Consider the following 16,320-nt stretch of genomic DNA (forward strand, 5'->3'; position numbering starts at 1 on the left):
CTATTAACATTCATTTAAGACACAAATAACTGTGTTTACGAGGATACTCGCAAAGACGGGCATTTTGACACGTAACTGTGTATTTGACCATTTAAGCACAAGGAGCGAAAGTTTAGTAAGTAATACGAGCAGGTGTATCAGGCAGAAACCGTTTTAACGCATGCATTTACCAGAATGAATTCTGCCCCACAGCGTAATGTCCATGAACAGTATAAACCATTTGTTTTAAAACCTGCTTAAAACGCCTTGAAATGATAAGCTTAGAATAGAATAAATGCATTTGATTGGTAAACCAAATTCAGACTTTACGTTTCAATCACAAATGGTAATGCATGGGATTTACGGAAAAGCTCAACTAAATAACAGCGCTAATAAGTGGGGGGCGTGGTGGCTTTGGCGATCAGCGCTCCAGTCAATCTACTCCACAGCCAATCACGGGCCCCCGTCCTTGCTCGGGCCCCGGGTCTTCAGCCCCGCCTAGCCCAATGGTTAAAACGGCCCTGTGTATCAGTTTAAATTAGGCACCACAGCTGTTTTTTAAGAAATATTTCTTAAGCACCAATCAGCATATTAGAATGATTTCTGAAGGATCATGTGACACTGAAGACTGGAGTAATGGCTGCTGAAAATTCAGCTTTGCCATCACAGGAATAAATTACATTTAAAAAAATGTTATTATAGACATTTTATTGTAATAAAAATGACACAATATTACTGTTTTTACTGTATTTGTTTATTAAATAAATGCATCCTTGGTGACCAATAAGAGAATACCGACCCCAGAAAGTAAGAAAGTGATATACATTTCTGACTTTCAGCAGTGTTAGGCATATGTAAATATCGACCAACTATGGAAAGCGATGAAATATGTTAAGACAGCCATTATTGTCAAAACAACCTCAACTCCTGATAATCTTCTAGTGCCTTTTGAGGTGTCTATCGAGATCAAGGTTATAAAGACTCCTGAAGCTATTTTGTGCTCTATCTCACAGTATACACAGAATGAAACAATCCTAATTTCTTACTTGCAAAATAGAATGGCATGCTAATTGGAGCTACCATTGAATCATGACTCATGAGTCATGTTGAGCAATGCTAATGCTGCACCCAGTAGAAAATTGAGGAGTGTTACTCATAGACCCACTGACCCACCAGCACAACCCTTGCCAATCCTGGATCACAAACTAACGCACGTGCACAAACGCACACACACACTTCCATTCATGGGGGGCCCTGGCCATCAGTCATTATAACAATAACTGGGAACAAAGCAGCAATAGATTATTCACTCATGCATGAGGATAGCTCTCTAATATTTGTGCTATTTAAAATTATATTCACACATGTGCAATAAATAAATAAATAATAAGGTTAATAAACAGTGAAACTTTTAAATGCAGGTGTAATAATAGTGAATTTCCTCTACAATACATAGATGAGCTTAAAAAGAACTGACCTCAGTTCAGTCCAATGAGTCTCAGATGAGCTTATGAGCACTTATTATCTGAGAATAAGTTTAGTGAGTCTCTTAGGATCTTATATTCCCAGTGTTTAATGTCGCACCCTGAGCAGGCACTATATTAGTGAGGGAGGAAGATTTATTATACTAAATCACACACACACAGACACACACACACACACACACACACACACACACACACACACACACAACAAGCAGTCTACAACCTTGCCACACACATGCTAGTAATTAGTGATCACGATTTCTGAAAACCTGAAAGGTCAAGGGTTACTGTAAAATGGATCCCACAATAGGCAGATTTTGTGCCATCTGACATTCGGGGTCACCCCTTCCTTCTGGACTGCTGAGGTCAAAGGTCAAATTACACAATAAGTACAATGGAAGAAGAGACAAGTGTCTTCATATACTCTGATTCAAAAGGAACTAACAATTAGGCTTAAATCATTTTTTAGAAGTAGATTTGTTGAGTTCTGATTAATTAGTTGAGTTAAGATTCTTTTTCAGCTTTGATATTTTTTATTAATTTAGGAAAGCCACTTGAATGTTAATTAATGAATTCAAGTAATTAAATAAAATGTGTTTTGTTACATAAAACGCACACATACATAATGTTGATTTTTTTTTCTCCCATACCATGGAAGTTAATTGTTACCGCCAACTGCTTGGTTACCAACATTCTTCAAAATATCTTCTTTTCTGTACAACAGAGGAAAGAAACTCAGATCTGAAGTACAGGGTCAGTAAATGATGACAGAATTGTCAGAATGATAAGATATTATGACCAGTTTTGTTCAAGTTCAGAAGGAGCTGATGGACACAAACAGCTTTCCTCTGCGCAAACATTCCCTCAGACAAACCTTATACCTATACTTTAAAAAGTACAATAATGCACTGTAAAAAAATAAATAAAATAAAAAAATAAAAATATTTAACAGATTAATATTCTTGCAGAAAATTAGTTTTAATTAATATCCTGGCAGAAAAATGACTTTCTGATTTTTTTTAAAACAGTGTACATTTTCAATCTGACATCATCATCACAGTAATTGCTAAAAAGTAAGGGATTGGGAGAGAGTGCTGTACACTGCTGGAGCGACTCGCTAGTGACTCTCTGCTCTGCATAACACGCGCATGCCAAACAGGTGTTGTGCCGAATTCTGCACCCCTACAAGATTATGCGCCCCCTCGTTGAAGTCGCTACCTGATTGCCTAATCCCAACCCCACCCCTAATCCTAACCCCTCCCCCACACCTTCTCCTAAATCTACCAATACTAGGGGATCCATAATCTGGCAGGGTGCAAATTCCGGTGTTGTGCCCATTTTCGACCCCTGCCAAATTATTACCCCTCTTGTTGAAATCGCTACCCGATTGCCTAATCCTAACCCCACCCCTAATCCTAACCCCTCCCCCACACCTAACCCTAAACCTACCAATACTAGGGGGTAGTAATCAGGCGGGGGTCAGAATTGGGCACAACACCGCACGCAGATGCTGATGCTGAGAAAAGACCGCATCTTCACTAGAGCTATAAAACCCGCGCTTCCCTTCTTTTTAATTGTTGAGGGACGTCGATTTCGCATTATAGCGCATGCAAGGTATACTGCTCAAACATTAAGAAAAAATACGACTCTTCTCGTCTGGGAGAGGGAGGGGCTAGACCTGTAAGGGCGGGAGGCGATCCAGTCTAAACTAGTTCTGTACAATACGCCTGGAATGCGACCTTATTCAAATCGAGGCGATTTCTTTAGGACATCAGTTACTCTGTCTGGAGTACACCCAAGGCGTTTAAAACTAGACACTGACATAATCTGGACATGTGGCATGTAAGCAGGAGTAATTATGTTTATTCTTGAGATAGAAATGTAAAAAAAAAAACGGATAAAAGATAAATCAAGCACTTCATGTGGGAATCCAAAGAAAGGGTTTCCTATCTCACATCTAGTAGGTATTACCCTAACAATTCTTGTAAAAACGGAGGATCTTGATTTCAGTATCTGATTCAATGTATCATAAACGTGTTATACATGAAACAAGACTACTTTCGTGATAAAAAAAAAGAATAATTGTATACTTTTCCAAAAAATTCAATAACAAATATTAAATAAATAAAAAGTCTCACATAGCTATATTAGTGGCCACCTAAACATCTAATAATTGTCTCTCTCGTGCGCATGCACCTTTGAGAAATACAAAAGGAAGAAACAGTAGGTTTGGACATTTGACAGACAACACATACTTTATCATGTTTTCTGTGCACTACACATTACGGTATTCCGTACATAAGCGCTAAACATCCACGACTGCTCATATTCATAAGCGACTTGACGACAAATATGTCAAAAGTCGCTTAGAATTAGCGCACATGGCCATTGGGATCTGGGGTCTCAGGAAGAAAGGGGTGTGCGCTGGACGAACTTAAACCGAAGCGTAACATTGCAGTGCAGTAAAAGTGTCACTCACACACGCGTAAAACACGCAGTCCTGCGCACGCTGGTAAGATATGAAGCCCGTCAATATTTGCACACGCACTGTAAAATGTGCAGCCAGGCCGGGTGTCGTGGATGCACGCAGACTGATGTTGCGCAGCATCGTCGTGACGTTGCTGATACTGCAATCGCACGCGGGGTTCATGGCGACACCTTGCGCATCATACGAAGCCGTGGGTTCGCCCTCCTCCCAAAACACAAGCGTGTGAGGAATTTCGCCGGTTTACTGACTGGGGCAAAAATAATTTGTTTCAAAAAGACACGTTACGGTGTGTCTTTTGTGCTTTCGCCTCCCACTGCCGTCATGTGGCACGGCGCCGCATCCAATCAGGGAGATGGGGAGAACACCCACACCCCAGAATCTGAATGCGGCTTTGGCGCATTATAAATACCGCTTGTGATGCACCGGCAAGCCTCGGTCGCGAGGAAGCTCAGGGTTGCAGTAGTACATCAGTCTTTTTTCTTTCCATAACAAAGAAGATCATCATCCATCTTTTGTTTTTTTCTCTCTCCCCAATTTCAGTTCATTTCTGGCCAGTTGCATGCATTGTTCGTCTCCCAAAATGGTTTGCGAGACTAAAATCGTTGCAGACGAACACGAGGCCATAGCTGGGACCAAAAAAGATTCAATTATAGTTTCCTCCGCGCAAATGTGGACGTCTTCTTCGCCTTCTCCCAGTGCGCTCGAGAGTAAGGTGGAAAAACGGGACCAGGTTTTTATTCGCGAGTTTGAACGTTCAGACCATAAAGAGGTGCGCCGGATCTTCACCGAGGGAATCATGGAGCGGATACCCAATTCGGCATTTCGGGGGCTAAAACAGCAAATTAGAACCCAATTTATCTATGCTTTTCTCACAGGTATGTGGTCAAACTGTGGGTATACGATGAGCGTAACGGGTTTCTCTGCAACATGTGAAAATAAGCTCTGAGCTGTTTGAGTTCATATGTAAGTTAATTATGTTACAATGAAAGGATCGAACTAAAACGACGAGCCCAATCAATTCAGACATTTTATGCTCAAAACTGTTTTGTTTTCAGAGCACGTAATCTTGAAATCTTTTTTATTTCCCCCCCGTAAAAAATCCCAGTGAATATCAGTAAAGGAGTCAAAGGCAGCAGCAGCAGCAGCAGCAGATCAGAGCGTGCGGGACCGGTGAATGAATGAATGAATGAATCCCGCGCAAGAGCACTGCGTTCCCCACATACGCCTCCTGTTAGTGCACGAAGTTGTGTTTGTTGCCTGTTGAGATATATATGACGTTTTACTTACAGGGAATTAATAACATGTAATGATTTATTTCCTTTTCATGTTTACTAATCATTTTCAGTGGTTTTCAACTACAGGCGGTGTAACCGAGCACAGTGGCGATCTGGCTAGACAGCAACCTTTTTGTGCGCTACATTGAAAATGTACTTATGCCACACAGTTGAAAAGAATGAGGTGTTTTAACAGTGTCCATAAACTTGCATACTACACGATTAGAGTACGCTGCATCACTGTACACATAGTGCGACAATTGTTTCTCAGATAAATTACTCATACAGGCTAATTTTTGAGTAGCGAAGACCTTGTGAGCGCATTTTATAGTATGTTGGAGTTGAAAGCGCCTCTGTTGACAGTAAACAGTGCGCATCGTGTTGCAGTGGTGTGTGGATAATGCATGTCGTGAAACATGCACAGTGGCGCAGCGAGACAGTTGTACTCAAGCGCGCCTTCTTGTGTCAACAACCTCGACATACGCATACTCAGATTTCCTTGGGTTTAATTACAGCCGTTATAGTGCCCTCCATTGCCCATTAAATTTCCAGGCCGTACAAATGTATAAAGTTATTGCCTTTTTCTTTTTAAACAGGATACACTGTGTAATTACTTTGCATTGCATCTCACTGCTCAGGGTGTGTCTGCACACTCCTAGTGTGTGCACATTTGATGTCTGTTTGTCTCTCCTCTGCCAAAAATCAAACATTTGATTCTCTTTTCTGACAGGTGTCGTTTATTTTTCTTCCATTTCTCCATAGTAATGTGCTATGTTATGACCAAATCCCTCACACTGACCTTCTGCACACCGTTTATTCTAATGGGTGCACGTTATTACTACAGCAGAAAAGTCGTTCTCAACTACCTGGACTGTGCTCTGCATACTGATATGGCTGACATCGAGTCATATTACATGAAACCAACAGGTAAGGCGTAATTTCAAGCACACACACACATTCACACAAAATTACCCTCACAACTAGGTTTTCAACATGTTTTACTACATTTGTGAGGACATTGTAAGAAAATATGGCCCTCATAAGTATAGCCAAACCTGGACACACATATGACCTACTGTTCAAAAGTTTGGGTCTGTAAGATTTTTTTTTTAAACAATTTTTGAGCATTTATGATAAAAAATACAGTCCAAAATAAATAAATAAATAAATAAATTTAAGGTTCCTTCAGAAATCATTCTAATATGTGATTCTTTGATGAATAGAAAGTTCAAAAGAACAGACTTTTTTATAAAATAGATTGTTTTTTGTGACAATATAAAAGTCTTTACTGTCACTTTTAATCAATCTAATAAAAATATATATATTTCTTTAAAAAATGTTACTGGCAAACTTTTGAATGGTACTGTATGCACTTAATGTTTGGAGATTCTGTGGCGTGTAAGCAGTTCATTGTATTGGTGAAGTCACCGACGTCTATTATATAAAAAAATCACTATATATTAATATATAATGTATGATGTATAAACAGGTCTATGCCAAATAGCACCTGGGCACTTGATAGTGAGTATATTTATGCTAATCACTACAAACTACACATTTCATTACTGAAATATTAACAATATTTTACTTCAAAAGAGAAAAAAAATAGTTCAATGTATAGACATCCCACAATGCACCAGCTTCCCCAATCAAACATTTATCTCACCAGAACAATACTCTCAGGATCGGTACCTGTGATACTGAGGTTAAATACTGCACTTTAGGAGTCCAAGAGGGGATGAATAGCTGATGTGTAGCTTTAATGCGGAAGACTCATGAAATATGCAGAAAGTCTCTCTCGGTTCTGCTCTTGAGGATAACTTGTTTGGAGTCATGTGGCCCTATTGATTGAAGGCAGGAAAAATGCTGAGACAAATTGTATTGAGGCAAACTCAGAATTACAGCTATAATCCGTAATGTACCCCAAAATAAAATAAAAAACCTCTTGTATTTAAATCTTAAGCACAAAGAGAACATAGAATTTAGTGATAAACTGAGCAAATACTTTTTTGATGTGGATAAATTAGCAGTAGACGCAGTACAGTAAAGAGACAAACTGTGTATGTGATTGTGATACAGTAGTAAACATACTAATAAATACTGCAGATATTATTAATAGTACACTTGGAAAGAGACAAAATAATGGAGGTTCGCTAGTGGCTCATCAGTACCCTGATGACTTGCAGGTACAAAGTATTCTTTAACTTAGTTGTCTATGATTGGTGTTCTGGAATTGTTTGTCAGATGGTAGTAGCATGTGCAGATTGAGTGCTGGGTGGCTGAAATCTTTTATTACTCTATGGGCTTTCTTCAGACAGCGTTAGTGTAAGGACAGACATTTATTGCCCATGATAAACTCTGCTGCAGCACTTCACGATCAAATTCAGAACAGCTGCGATACCAAACAGCCAGATGCTGCTGGTCAGAATGATCTCTCCAATTCATCGCTAGAAGTTTAAAAGGGTCTCTTTTACACCCCTAGTGCGCATGTATATTAGATCTGGACCAGTGTATGCTGTTTGTTTCTGCACATTACTGACTCAGAATGAGTCAAGCAGATTTGCTCTGTCACCGGACGCTATTAGAAATATATAACACAGAGATAAAAAAAAAAGTATGGGGGTCTGTAAAACAAGTTAATCATAATAGCCAATTCACACTGCACCGAGAGACACAAACCGCCAGCGTCAGTCACCAAATTACAGTACGTCACTCACTCAGACATTCCAAGACCAGACAAAAGATAACTGGCATCTGTTGCCAACCTATGACAACAGATGTCAACGGGGGTAACACACTGATCTGACAAAACCCGAATAACATGTTTGTTGCCCTTTGTGTGTGTCTGATGGGGCTGTGTGAATTGGCTTTAGAGGTCTATTGTGCGTGCCCTGGAGAATGACGTTATGAGTGAACAAAACTTTGCTCATTAAAGAATCCTAAAAACAATTTTCAAATTTGATCATAATAATAAATGTTTCTTGAGCACTAAATCAGCATATTAGAATGATTTCTGAAGGATGATGTGACATTGAAGACTGGAGTAATGGCTGCTGTAAATCCAGCTTTGTCATCACTGGAATAAATTACATTTTAAAATAGAAAATATATATATATATATATATTTAAAATTGTAATAACATTTCACAATATTACTATTCAAAAGAACAATTTTGAAATATGAATAGTTTTAAACATTATAAATGTCTTTACATTTTCATTTTTATAAGTTTAATGCATCTTTATTGAATGAAAGTATTTCTTTATATAAAAATAGTTGTTAGTCCATGGTGCAGACAGTTTCTAAGCGTACAGGCTTCTTATTTAGTCCTGCATCAAATGAAAGAGAGAATTGAAGTCTGGGGTCAGGAAATGGGGGAAGGTGTGAATCAAAGCCCCGCTGTGAGTATGTATGGTAGTTTTGTTTAGTGGCAGCATGCAGACAAAGGATTCTCCCAAGGGATTTTCTCTCTTGCTATGCTAATGTGGAATCCTGCATCTGAAGAGGGAATGGTAGAATATATGGGTTATCTGCCAGGGTGAGCTAGATGTTACTTTAATGCTCTAAACACCTATTTGGAATTGCAGGGACAGGATTTCTGTCAGACACTTGGAAGATAACAAACACCCCATAATATAAAGCAGGAAGATATCACTTTAATATGTGAGAATACACAGACAGATTTGTTATGCTACCTACAAGTCATTAATGACAACATGAAATGGTATTTGTGAAACATTTAATTTCCTTAATGTGATGTGAAACTGCATATTCAGCAGGAAATAATGTGAGATTGGACTTTAATTTGATCCATCTGGATTTGATTGGATCATAAAATGTTGTTCAATATTATTGGCTAATGTTATTTTTCTCCATTTTAGTGGCCTTGCACATAATACAAGAAAAGCATTTATCAGACAGCTGGGGAGGGGGTTGTGCAAGTGTATGTGTGTGAAGTAAAACTAATGAGTGTACAGTAGGATGTTCAGTCACACGGTGATTAATAGTGCTCCTCAGCCCTGAAGCTAATGCAGTCATGACACACACACCTCTCTGTGTGATATAGCAATATGTCGCAACATAGCATAGTGATATTCTTAGTACTACAATCATACAACTTACAACTACAACTTAGTACTACTTTACATAGAAAGCTTGCAACTCCTTTTACATAAATATTACACTTATGCAGTATTTGATACTGTATATTTTATGTTGTGCTTCTACTTGCAGAATAAAGAGAGAGTTTCCCGATTTTAGAAGATACTAGATAGATACTTTAGAAGATATGTGATGAACAGGGAGAATTTAATCTTGGGAGATAGAAAAGAGTGTGTCAGAGAAGTTAATAGACTTATAAAGACGATTCTTAACGAAAAAACAATTAATATGCATGATGGAAGATAACATCGTCATTTAAAACGCATCCATTCAGACATACCTTTGCCTGTCCATATACTTGTTTTTTCTTGGAGAAACCCGAGCCCAGTCCCGTTTTTGTGTATTTGTATTCTTTGCAGCTTCTGTGGCACAGATGCGACAGTCCTGCCCCTTGCTGTATTTATCTCCTTTCTTTCTGCAACTCCATAAGTAACGTAGTTAGTTCAGCAGAACAGAACTGAGCCTCACACAAGCATAAACAATGTTTAATATGAGAATAACAATGTATAAGTTTAGAAATACCATAATTCGCTCCTGTTCTGATCAGACCTACAGATAAGTTGACATACCAGACAAGAAAAATGTGCACTTAATTCCAAAAGCACTTCCCAAATTCCCCCAAGTCATGGAATTCTGAGAATTATTAAGGCAAGTCATCAGCGGTGATGTAATCAGCATTTGAGCTGAGCATTTTAATTACGTCAATCATGGGACTCGCCAATACATTTCAATACTTTTGATGGTGCACATATTTTATGACTCTTCCAATAACAAAATGTTTTAAACAAATGATTTCGACAGCCTTTCCATTGCACATTACAAGATGAAGATAACAATGAGCTAATCACAAAAATGTCTTCTATGTGTTATATTCTATTAATAGCACATTTGGGCATTTGTAATTCCGGGCAATTGGAATTGAATTTGACTGGCATGATCCATAAATCAGATAAAACAGAAAAATACATAAAACATAAAACAGATTGCTACACAGTTACACTTAAATATGGTTTCATATTTCAGAACACAATCTGTTTGTAAGCTGCACTCACACATCGTTATATATCTCACTCACACTCACATGCACATCGTTATATATCTCCCAGTGAACATAACTTTATTTTCAGAGTTTGAAAAATGTGTAACTCTGCTTTACTATTTCACTGCAGCACATTGATTGGCTATTAGCATGGTAGCTTGAATAACCGCTCATCGGCTATATTATTGAATTGATTTTCTATATAATGTAAGATAAATGGATTTCAATTAGTCTAGAACTAAATGATTTGATTGGCTTGATGAGAGGTGTTGAAAAGCAGCCCATTCTATGATGAATTTTAGATTCAGATGGAAATAAGCATGACCCTAGAGGGCAGAAAAAGATCTTACTCTTTCACTTTAAATGAGAACTTTTACAAATAGTTGGCAATGGTTTACTCTGAAGACAAAACTGATAATCTCTTTGTTTTGATTCCCACAGGCTCTTGTTTCTGGGTGGCAGTTCTGCAAGGCCAGGTTGTGGGCATCGTGGCAGCGCAAGGCCGAGAAGACGACAACACCATGGAACTCCGTCGCATGTCAGTGGATTCTCACTTCCGTGGAAAAGGCATCGCCAAGGCTCTGGGTCGACGTGTTCTAGAATTTGCCATGTTAAACAACTACTCGGCCGTGGTTCTGGGAACAACTGCAGTCAAGATGGCCGCCCACAAGCTGTACGAGTCTTTGGGTTTCCGGCGAGTGGGAGACACTGAGGACTACACGCTGCCTGGGATGACCCGTTCACCGCTGGAGAGGCTCTTCTTCCAGATTCGCTACAGCCGGTACCGATTGCAGCTTAATGAAGAGTGAGAGACAGAAAGTTAAAATGAGCGCAGAAGATAGAATATAAACGACGATGCCGGCGACGACCCTGAACCACCCACTGACCCGGTCCTCTTCTTCTACCTATTTATTTATATTTTGGGTTTTTCCCTTTTTTTTTTTTAAAGTCATATCTGTTCCTACAACCTTTATTTTTATTCATTTTATTTTATTTCATTTTCTGCTCTTACTATTTCTTTTCATGGTCATCTTGCCCTGAAACGCCATGAACAAATGAATAGCCCAGATGATTTTATCTTAATTGGATATAAATGTAAATGTGTTCTCAGTGATAGATTCTCCCTTAAAGGGTTAGTTCACCCAAAAATGAAAATTCTGCCGGTACCGATTGCAGCTTCATGAAGAGTGAGAGACAGAAAGTTAAAATGAAACCTTTATTTTTATTCATTTTATTTTATTTCATTTTCTGCTCTTACTATTTCTTTTCATGGTCATCTTGCCCTGAAACGCCATGAACAAATGAATAGCCCAGATGATTTTATCTTAATTGGATATAAATGTAAATTTGTTTGCAGTGACAGATTCACCCTTGAAACACATGAATCAAGGCACAGTAGCACAGACCACTATAAACAAAGTTCATGATCCAGTGGACATCGGAACTGGAGGAAAGGAGGTAGTAAGGTTTGATCCACCTTTTCAGATGCCACCTTCCTCATGAGGAAGTACGTTTGAAACTTGCAACAGCAGCAGTCTGGTGGAGTCAAACAGTCCAACTAATTGTAATTTTTAGTCCAAAGGACAGACTTTTTAACTGTGTCTAACCAATGAACAAAAAGATCTAGAAATGGGGAATATTATGAACCCAGTGATTTATATCCCTAAGCACCCCCCGTTTAATAGGTTACGATAAAAACTTTGCAATATAATCTTTATTTGTTTTGTTAAGCAGGTTCCTAGTGCTGAGCCACATTATCAACATTAAGGTCAGAAATTACTAGAAAAACATGAATGTTCATCAAGTTAAAGAGAACGATAAAGAAAAAGATGTTTCTTTACACTTAAAAGTAACAGTCAGTGAAACTCGTTTACAGATATAATTGCTACAGAAAAGTCACTTTTCTGAAATCTAGAAAAAAAAGAATAGCTTGAAATTTGATCCTAAAAGTACACACATTTCATATACTGTGATAATCTGTATCACACAGTTGTCATTGATCCGATTTTAGCACATATCTATTTGTGTACCTATTTGATGAAGCTTTAATAATGACTTGATTACACTTGCACTTTGTGGGTAATTTCACAATTCGGGTTTAGGGAAAAATACTTACTACAAAATTGCTGAATTGTGGTCATGCTTCCCAGTCTAATATTGCTCCTCTGATGCAATATCTAAAATACAAACAAAGCAAAAACAAATTCAATCAGACTCCAAGTGTATTCAAATTCAACTTGGGTGGCATAAAAGCAACAATATAACTGATAAAACCGAAATTAAACTGAGCACAAACCTATATTTGGACAAATATTACAAAAAAGGGACTGTATAAGTAAACAATATATAAGGCTTTATATTCTGCAACTATTCAATATGTATATGTAAAATGTTTAAATACATATATACAACATACCCATAATCTCTCTCTGTCTCTATCCTCCTCACAGTACCAGCACAGGGAGAGATACAAACCACAATGAGCCTCATCTGTGACATAATGTTGTATAAATTTAAGAAACTAAATGTGATTTAAAATACATAGAAGTAACGTAGTGCAAAAAAAAGAAAAAAAAAAAAAGAAGAAAAAACAACAAAAACAAAAACAAACAAACATGAACATCGTCCGTTTTCCTCTACTTTAACCCCACCCTCTTCCGAATATCTGACTGCAACCCTGGGCCAGACCTCTCCCTCCTTCCCCAACCTTTCAACCCCACCCCCATCTCTGCATGCGCCACGGAGTCTTGTTGCGCTGCCTTTTTCCCATTCTAGCTTGTACTATCCCCATACCTCCCTCCCTCTGTGATGTCACAGTAGCAGTGTGGAGAGTTGTGGGCATGGCTTAGAATGTGAGATGTTCGGGGTCAACCAAATAATAGGACTACCCACCAGCTTGCTGCTTCAATGACATCACAGCTGCCAATAGTAGAATGCAAAAGCAATGGAAGTTTGTGGCATGCCTCTGTACCTGGTTTGTGCGTACGGTGCCTGCCCTGGAAAAGAAGTATATTTAAAACTATGTAAAACAAGCTTCTTTTTTTAACTGAACATATAACAAATGTGTTTCATTGTTCAAAGAAATTGTTGTTGCATGAAACGTCTTTGAAAGAAAAATGAGCAAGAAAATGCCATCTTTCACATGGCAAGTCTTAAAAGTGGAGCTGTTTCTTTTGATATTTCTATGTAATTTAAGTTCATTCTAAAATTCTTACTGTCATCTTTTAGGATATTGTGAAATGTCCTTTTTCTCGTAAGAAGGCCTTGAAAATGATTAATCTGAATGCGCCGTTTTGACTACAGTTCAGTTATGTGATGCTTCTCCCTTTACTTGTGAGGACGTCTTTATTTTAGCCATGTGGGTTGAAACACAAAGGCACCAAGAAAGCAATTCACTAGACACAGCTTTGCCAGTTGCGTGTGGCAGTCAAATTAGACATAGCATTCACCTGTCTCCCTTAAAATTGACTTTTGGTTTGAATGCACTTAACATCCTTAAGAAGAAAGGTTGGGCTGATTAAATCCATGATGGGATATTTAAACTATCAACATGAAAGGCAGTGTAAACCTAAAGCAAACAGGCTACAGATCGCTTACCTGAGATCTTGTGAAGCATTTGTGCTAAACTGTGAAAGGCCAAAACAATCCACAAATAATCAAACACATAAATGGAATACAGTATGAAAATACATGAGCATGAAGTTGTATTCAATCCAACATTTAGGAATAAGTATCAGATCAACTGGAAAAATCACACAAATGTCTTAATGGGATTTACCATAGTGCTGGCGGATGTGAATGTACACGGCAATCAGCAATGTATTGCGCATTTTGAAGATCCAGATTCGAACAGTGTTTGATGTACTTGAGGTCTTTTGCTATGAATGTTATTCTTATACTGTAGTGCAACTGCCTTGAAAATCCTTAACTTATTATTCTGAATGCAGTTAGCATGGGATTGGGGATTTCATGTTTAAGGTGCATGTATTGTTGCCAGATTGAAGAGAGCCTTATTGTAATGCTAAAATTGCAAGCAAGTGCAAGAACACCATGATCACTGCTTGTGTTTAACTAAACCGTTGACCAGTCCCTGATCATGCCGCTAGTTTTGCACATGCTAAAACTTTTGCACATGCTAAAGGCTCAATTAAATTGGATTTATGTATACAGTTAGTGTGTCATATGTGGGTTTAGATTGGTTACTTGATTGGCTAGTGAAAGTTGGAGAGGTGCTCAAGAGAGCAGTCGAGTTGTTACGCAAGGATAAGAAGCTGGGGTTTTACCCAAGTCTTAAAAAAAAGAAGAAAAAAAAACAACAACACAGAAATAAAGTGCATTCTTTGTATATACATTTCTAGTGTTAGTTCAAAAGAACAGTTGATAAGGCATTCAGATTGACCTTGGTAACCTGCATGAAAGAGATGGCTGCTAAGAACGTTTCACTTAACAGAGAAGGGAGTCAGAGAAAATCCACAATGGTAGATGGTCTTGCTTCATCACTGTCACCCTTTAGGTGATGCATGGAACAAGCCAAGGTACCAAAGTGTGGAGCTGCTCCCTTCTCCCTTCATTTTCTAGGTTGAAAGCACTCCCCTAATTGTGGCTTCAAGTGGCAAGGAGTTAGTGGCACTTATAGCACAGTTGTATGATTATTTTCTTTTTTGGTTCTTTTGTATTTATTTTTTATAAAATAAGGTTTTGTCTCATATCTATTATCCACTACAATGCATTGACAGTATTTTTTTTAAAGTTAAATTTGCCAAAGTCGAGATGTCTGCTGTATTTAATTTCATTTCTTTTGCCGTTTGTCTTTAAGATGTTGTCACAACTCATTTTTGTAGAATTCATTTGGAAATCAAGCCTATGTGCCAGTTTATCGAGCAATAATACAAAGTATCACAGTTGGAAAAAAAAAAACATAAGAACATGATCCAAGAGATTATAAAAATGTTAAAATGCTGCATTGATGTTCAATCCCTCATACTTTACTGGTGACAGTCGCTCAGATGTTATTAGTATTGGCACAGCAACATCACCACGGGCAAGCCAAGGCCTGACAAAGTGTGAATGTGAATTTTTTGTGTATTCTCATTGTGTTTTATATTTCCTCAATTCTAATTACAACTAACACGTTTACTTGCATCTTGAATTCTTCAGTTTATGGTGGATTTTTATGTTGTACTGATATGACGCCCGCAAAAATAAGTGAAAAACCTTTGTGACTGGGTGATGTCATGGGCCTCTGAAAGTTGCGTCACGCTCTGAACCACGATTGATCAGTCTCAAATATCCACTGTCTCCTGATTCACAAGGAGTGCAGTCTCCAACAATCTGTGACAATGATCAAAACAGAGAAATTAACACCACACAACCAGTTTTACAAGTGGCGCAATACGCACAGGTTCATATCAACAAAGCTTTTATGATTTTTCTTGAAAACAAAAACAATTAACCTTTTTTATCAACATTTTAATATATGTAAAGTTGTAAAGTGTAATTTACTGTAAATAGCATTTGGGGACATTTTATGATTATTTTGTAACAGAAACTATATGAATATAACTAAGATGTTTACAAAAACTAAAAAACAACAACAATACACTTTGGGAAACAACTGTAAACTGAGACACAATTCTAACTATACAATCAGCTTACGTTTGTGCCAGTCCGAGCAAAAGCAACTTTCAGAGAACCTGCATCCTCATAGCACTTATTATGGGCTTTTAGAAGCATTGTAAATTGCTGGTTGGTTACTAATTATTGTAAATGACTGCTAATTTATGGGTAAATCCCTGGAAATACTTTGGAAATGTATGGCACTTAAAGATAATTTCACAAGTTGGCAGTAACACTTTTTCTTTGGTTTAGAAATGCTCATGTTTACAATTTCTGGT

General features: G+C 37.9%; 1 protein-coding gene and 1 long non-coding RNA gene across 3 annotated transcripts; one reads left to right on the forward strand and one right to left on the reverse strand.

The window, feature by feature from the left end:
• The first annotated feature begins 4,391 nt into the window (after window positions 1–4,391).
• nat8l (N-acetyltransferase 8-like) lies at window positions 4,392–11,385 on the forward strand. Its single transcript, XM_016490774.1, has 3 exons — window positions 4,392–4,826; window positions 5,988–6,152; window positions 10,868–11,385. Exons 1-3 carry the CDS (start codon window positions 4,511–4,513, stop codon window positions 11,233–11,235), a joined length of 849 nt encoding a protein of 282 aa, XP_016346260.1. The 5' UTR covers window positions 4,392–4,510; the 3' UTR covers window positions 11,236–11,385.
• LOC107691927 (uncharacterized) lies at window positions 11,154–15,904 on the reverse strand. 2 transcript variants are annotated; one of them, XR_001634598.1, is made up of 3 exons: window positions 12,843–15,904; window positions 12,543–12,603; window positions 11,154–11,220 (listed from the first exon to the last, which is right to left on the reverse strand). It is a non-coding gene; the product is annotated as an uncharacterized LOC107691927 (long non-coding RNA). The 2 variants fall into 2 exon arrangements; XR_001634597.1 differs by lacking the exon at window positions 11,154–11,220 and having other exon boundaries at window positions 11,657–12,603.
• Window positions 15,905–16,320: the final 416 nt, after the last annotated feature.

The sequence above is a fragment of the Sinocyclocheilus anshuiensis genome, unplaced genomic scaffold (assembly GCF_001515605.1).
Source record: "Sinocyclocheilus anshuiensis isolate Anshui unplaced genomic scaffold, SAMN03320099.WGS_v1.1 scaffold426, whole genome shotgun sequence".
In the NCBI taxonomy this organism is placed as follows: Eukaryota; Metazoa; Chordata; class Actinopteri; order Cypriniformes; family Cyprinidae; genus Sinocyclocheilus; species Sinocyclocheilus anshuiensis.

Coding starts and splice junctions, on each gene's coding strand:
- nat8l (XM_016490774.1), top strand. CDS start 4,511: ATGCATTGTTCGTCTCCCAAAATGGTTTGCGAGACTAAAATCGTTGCA. Junction 4,827..5,987: donor TATCTATGCTTTTCTCACAG/GTATGTGGTCAA, acceptor ATTTCTCCATAG/TAATGTGCTATGTTATGACC. Junction 6,153..10,867: donor ATATTACATGAAACCAACAG/GTAAGGCGTAAT, acceptor TGATTCCCACAG/GCTCTTGTTTCTGGGTGGCA.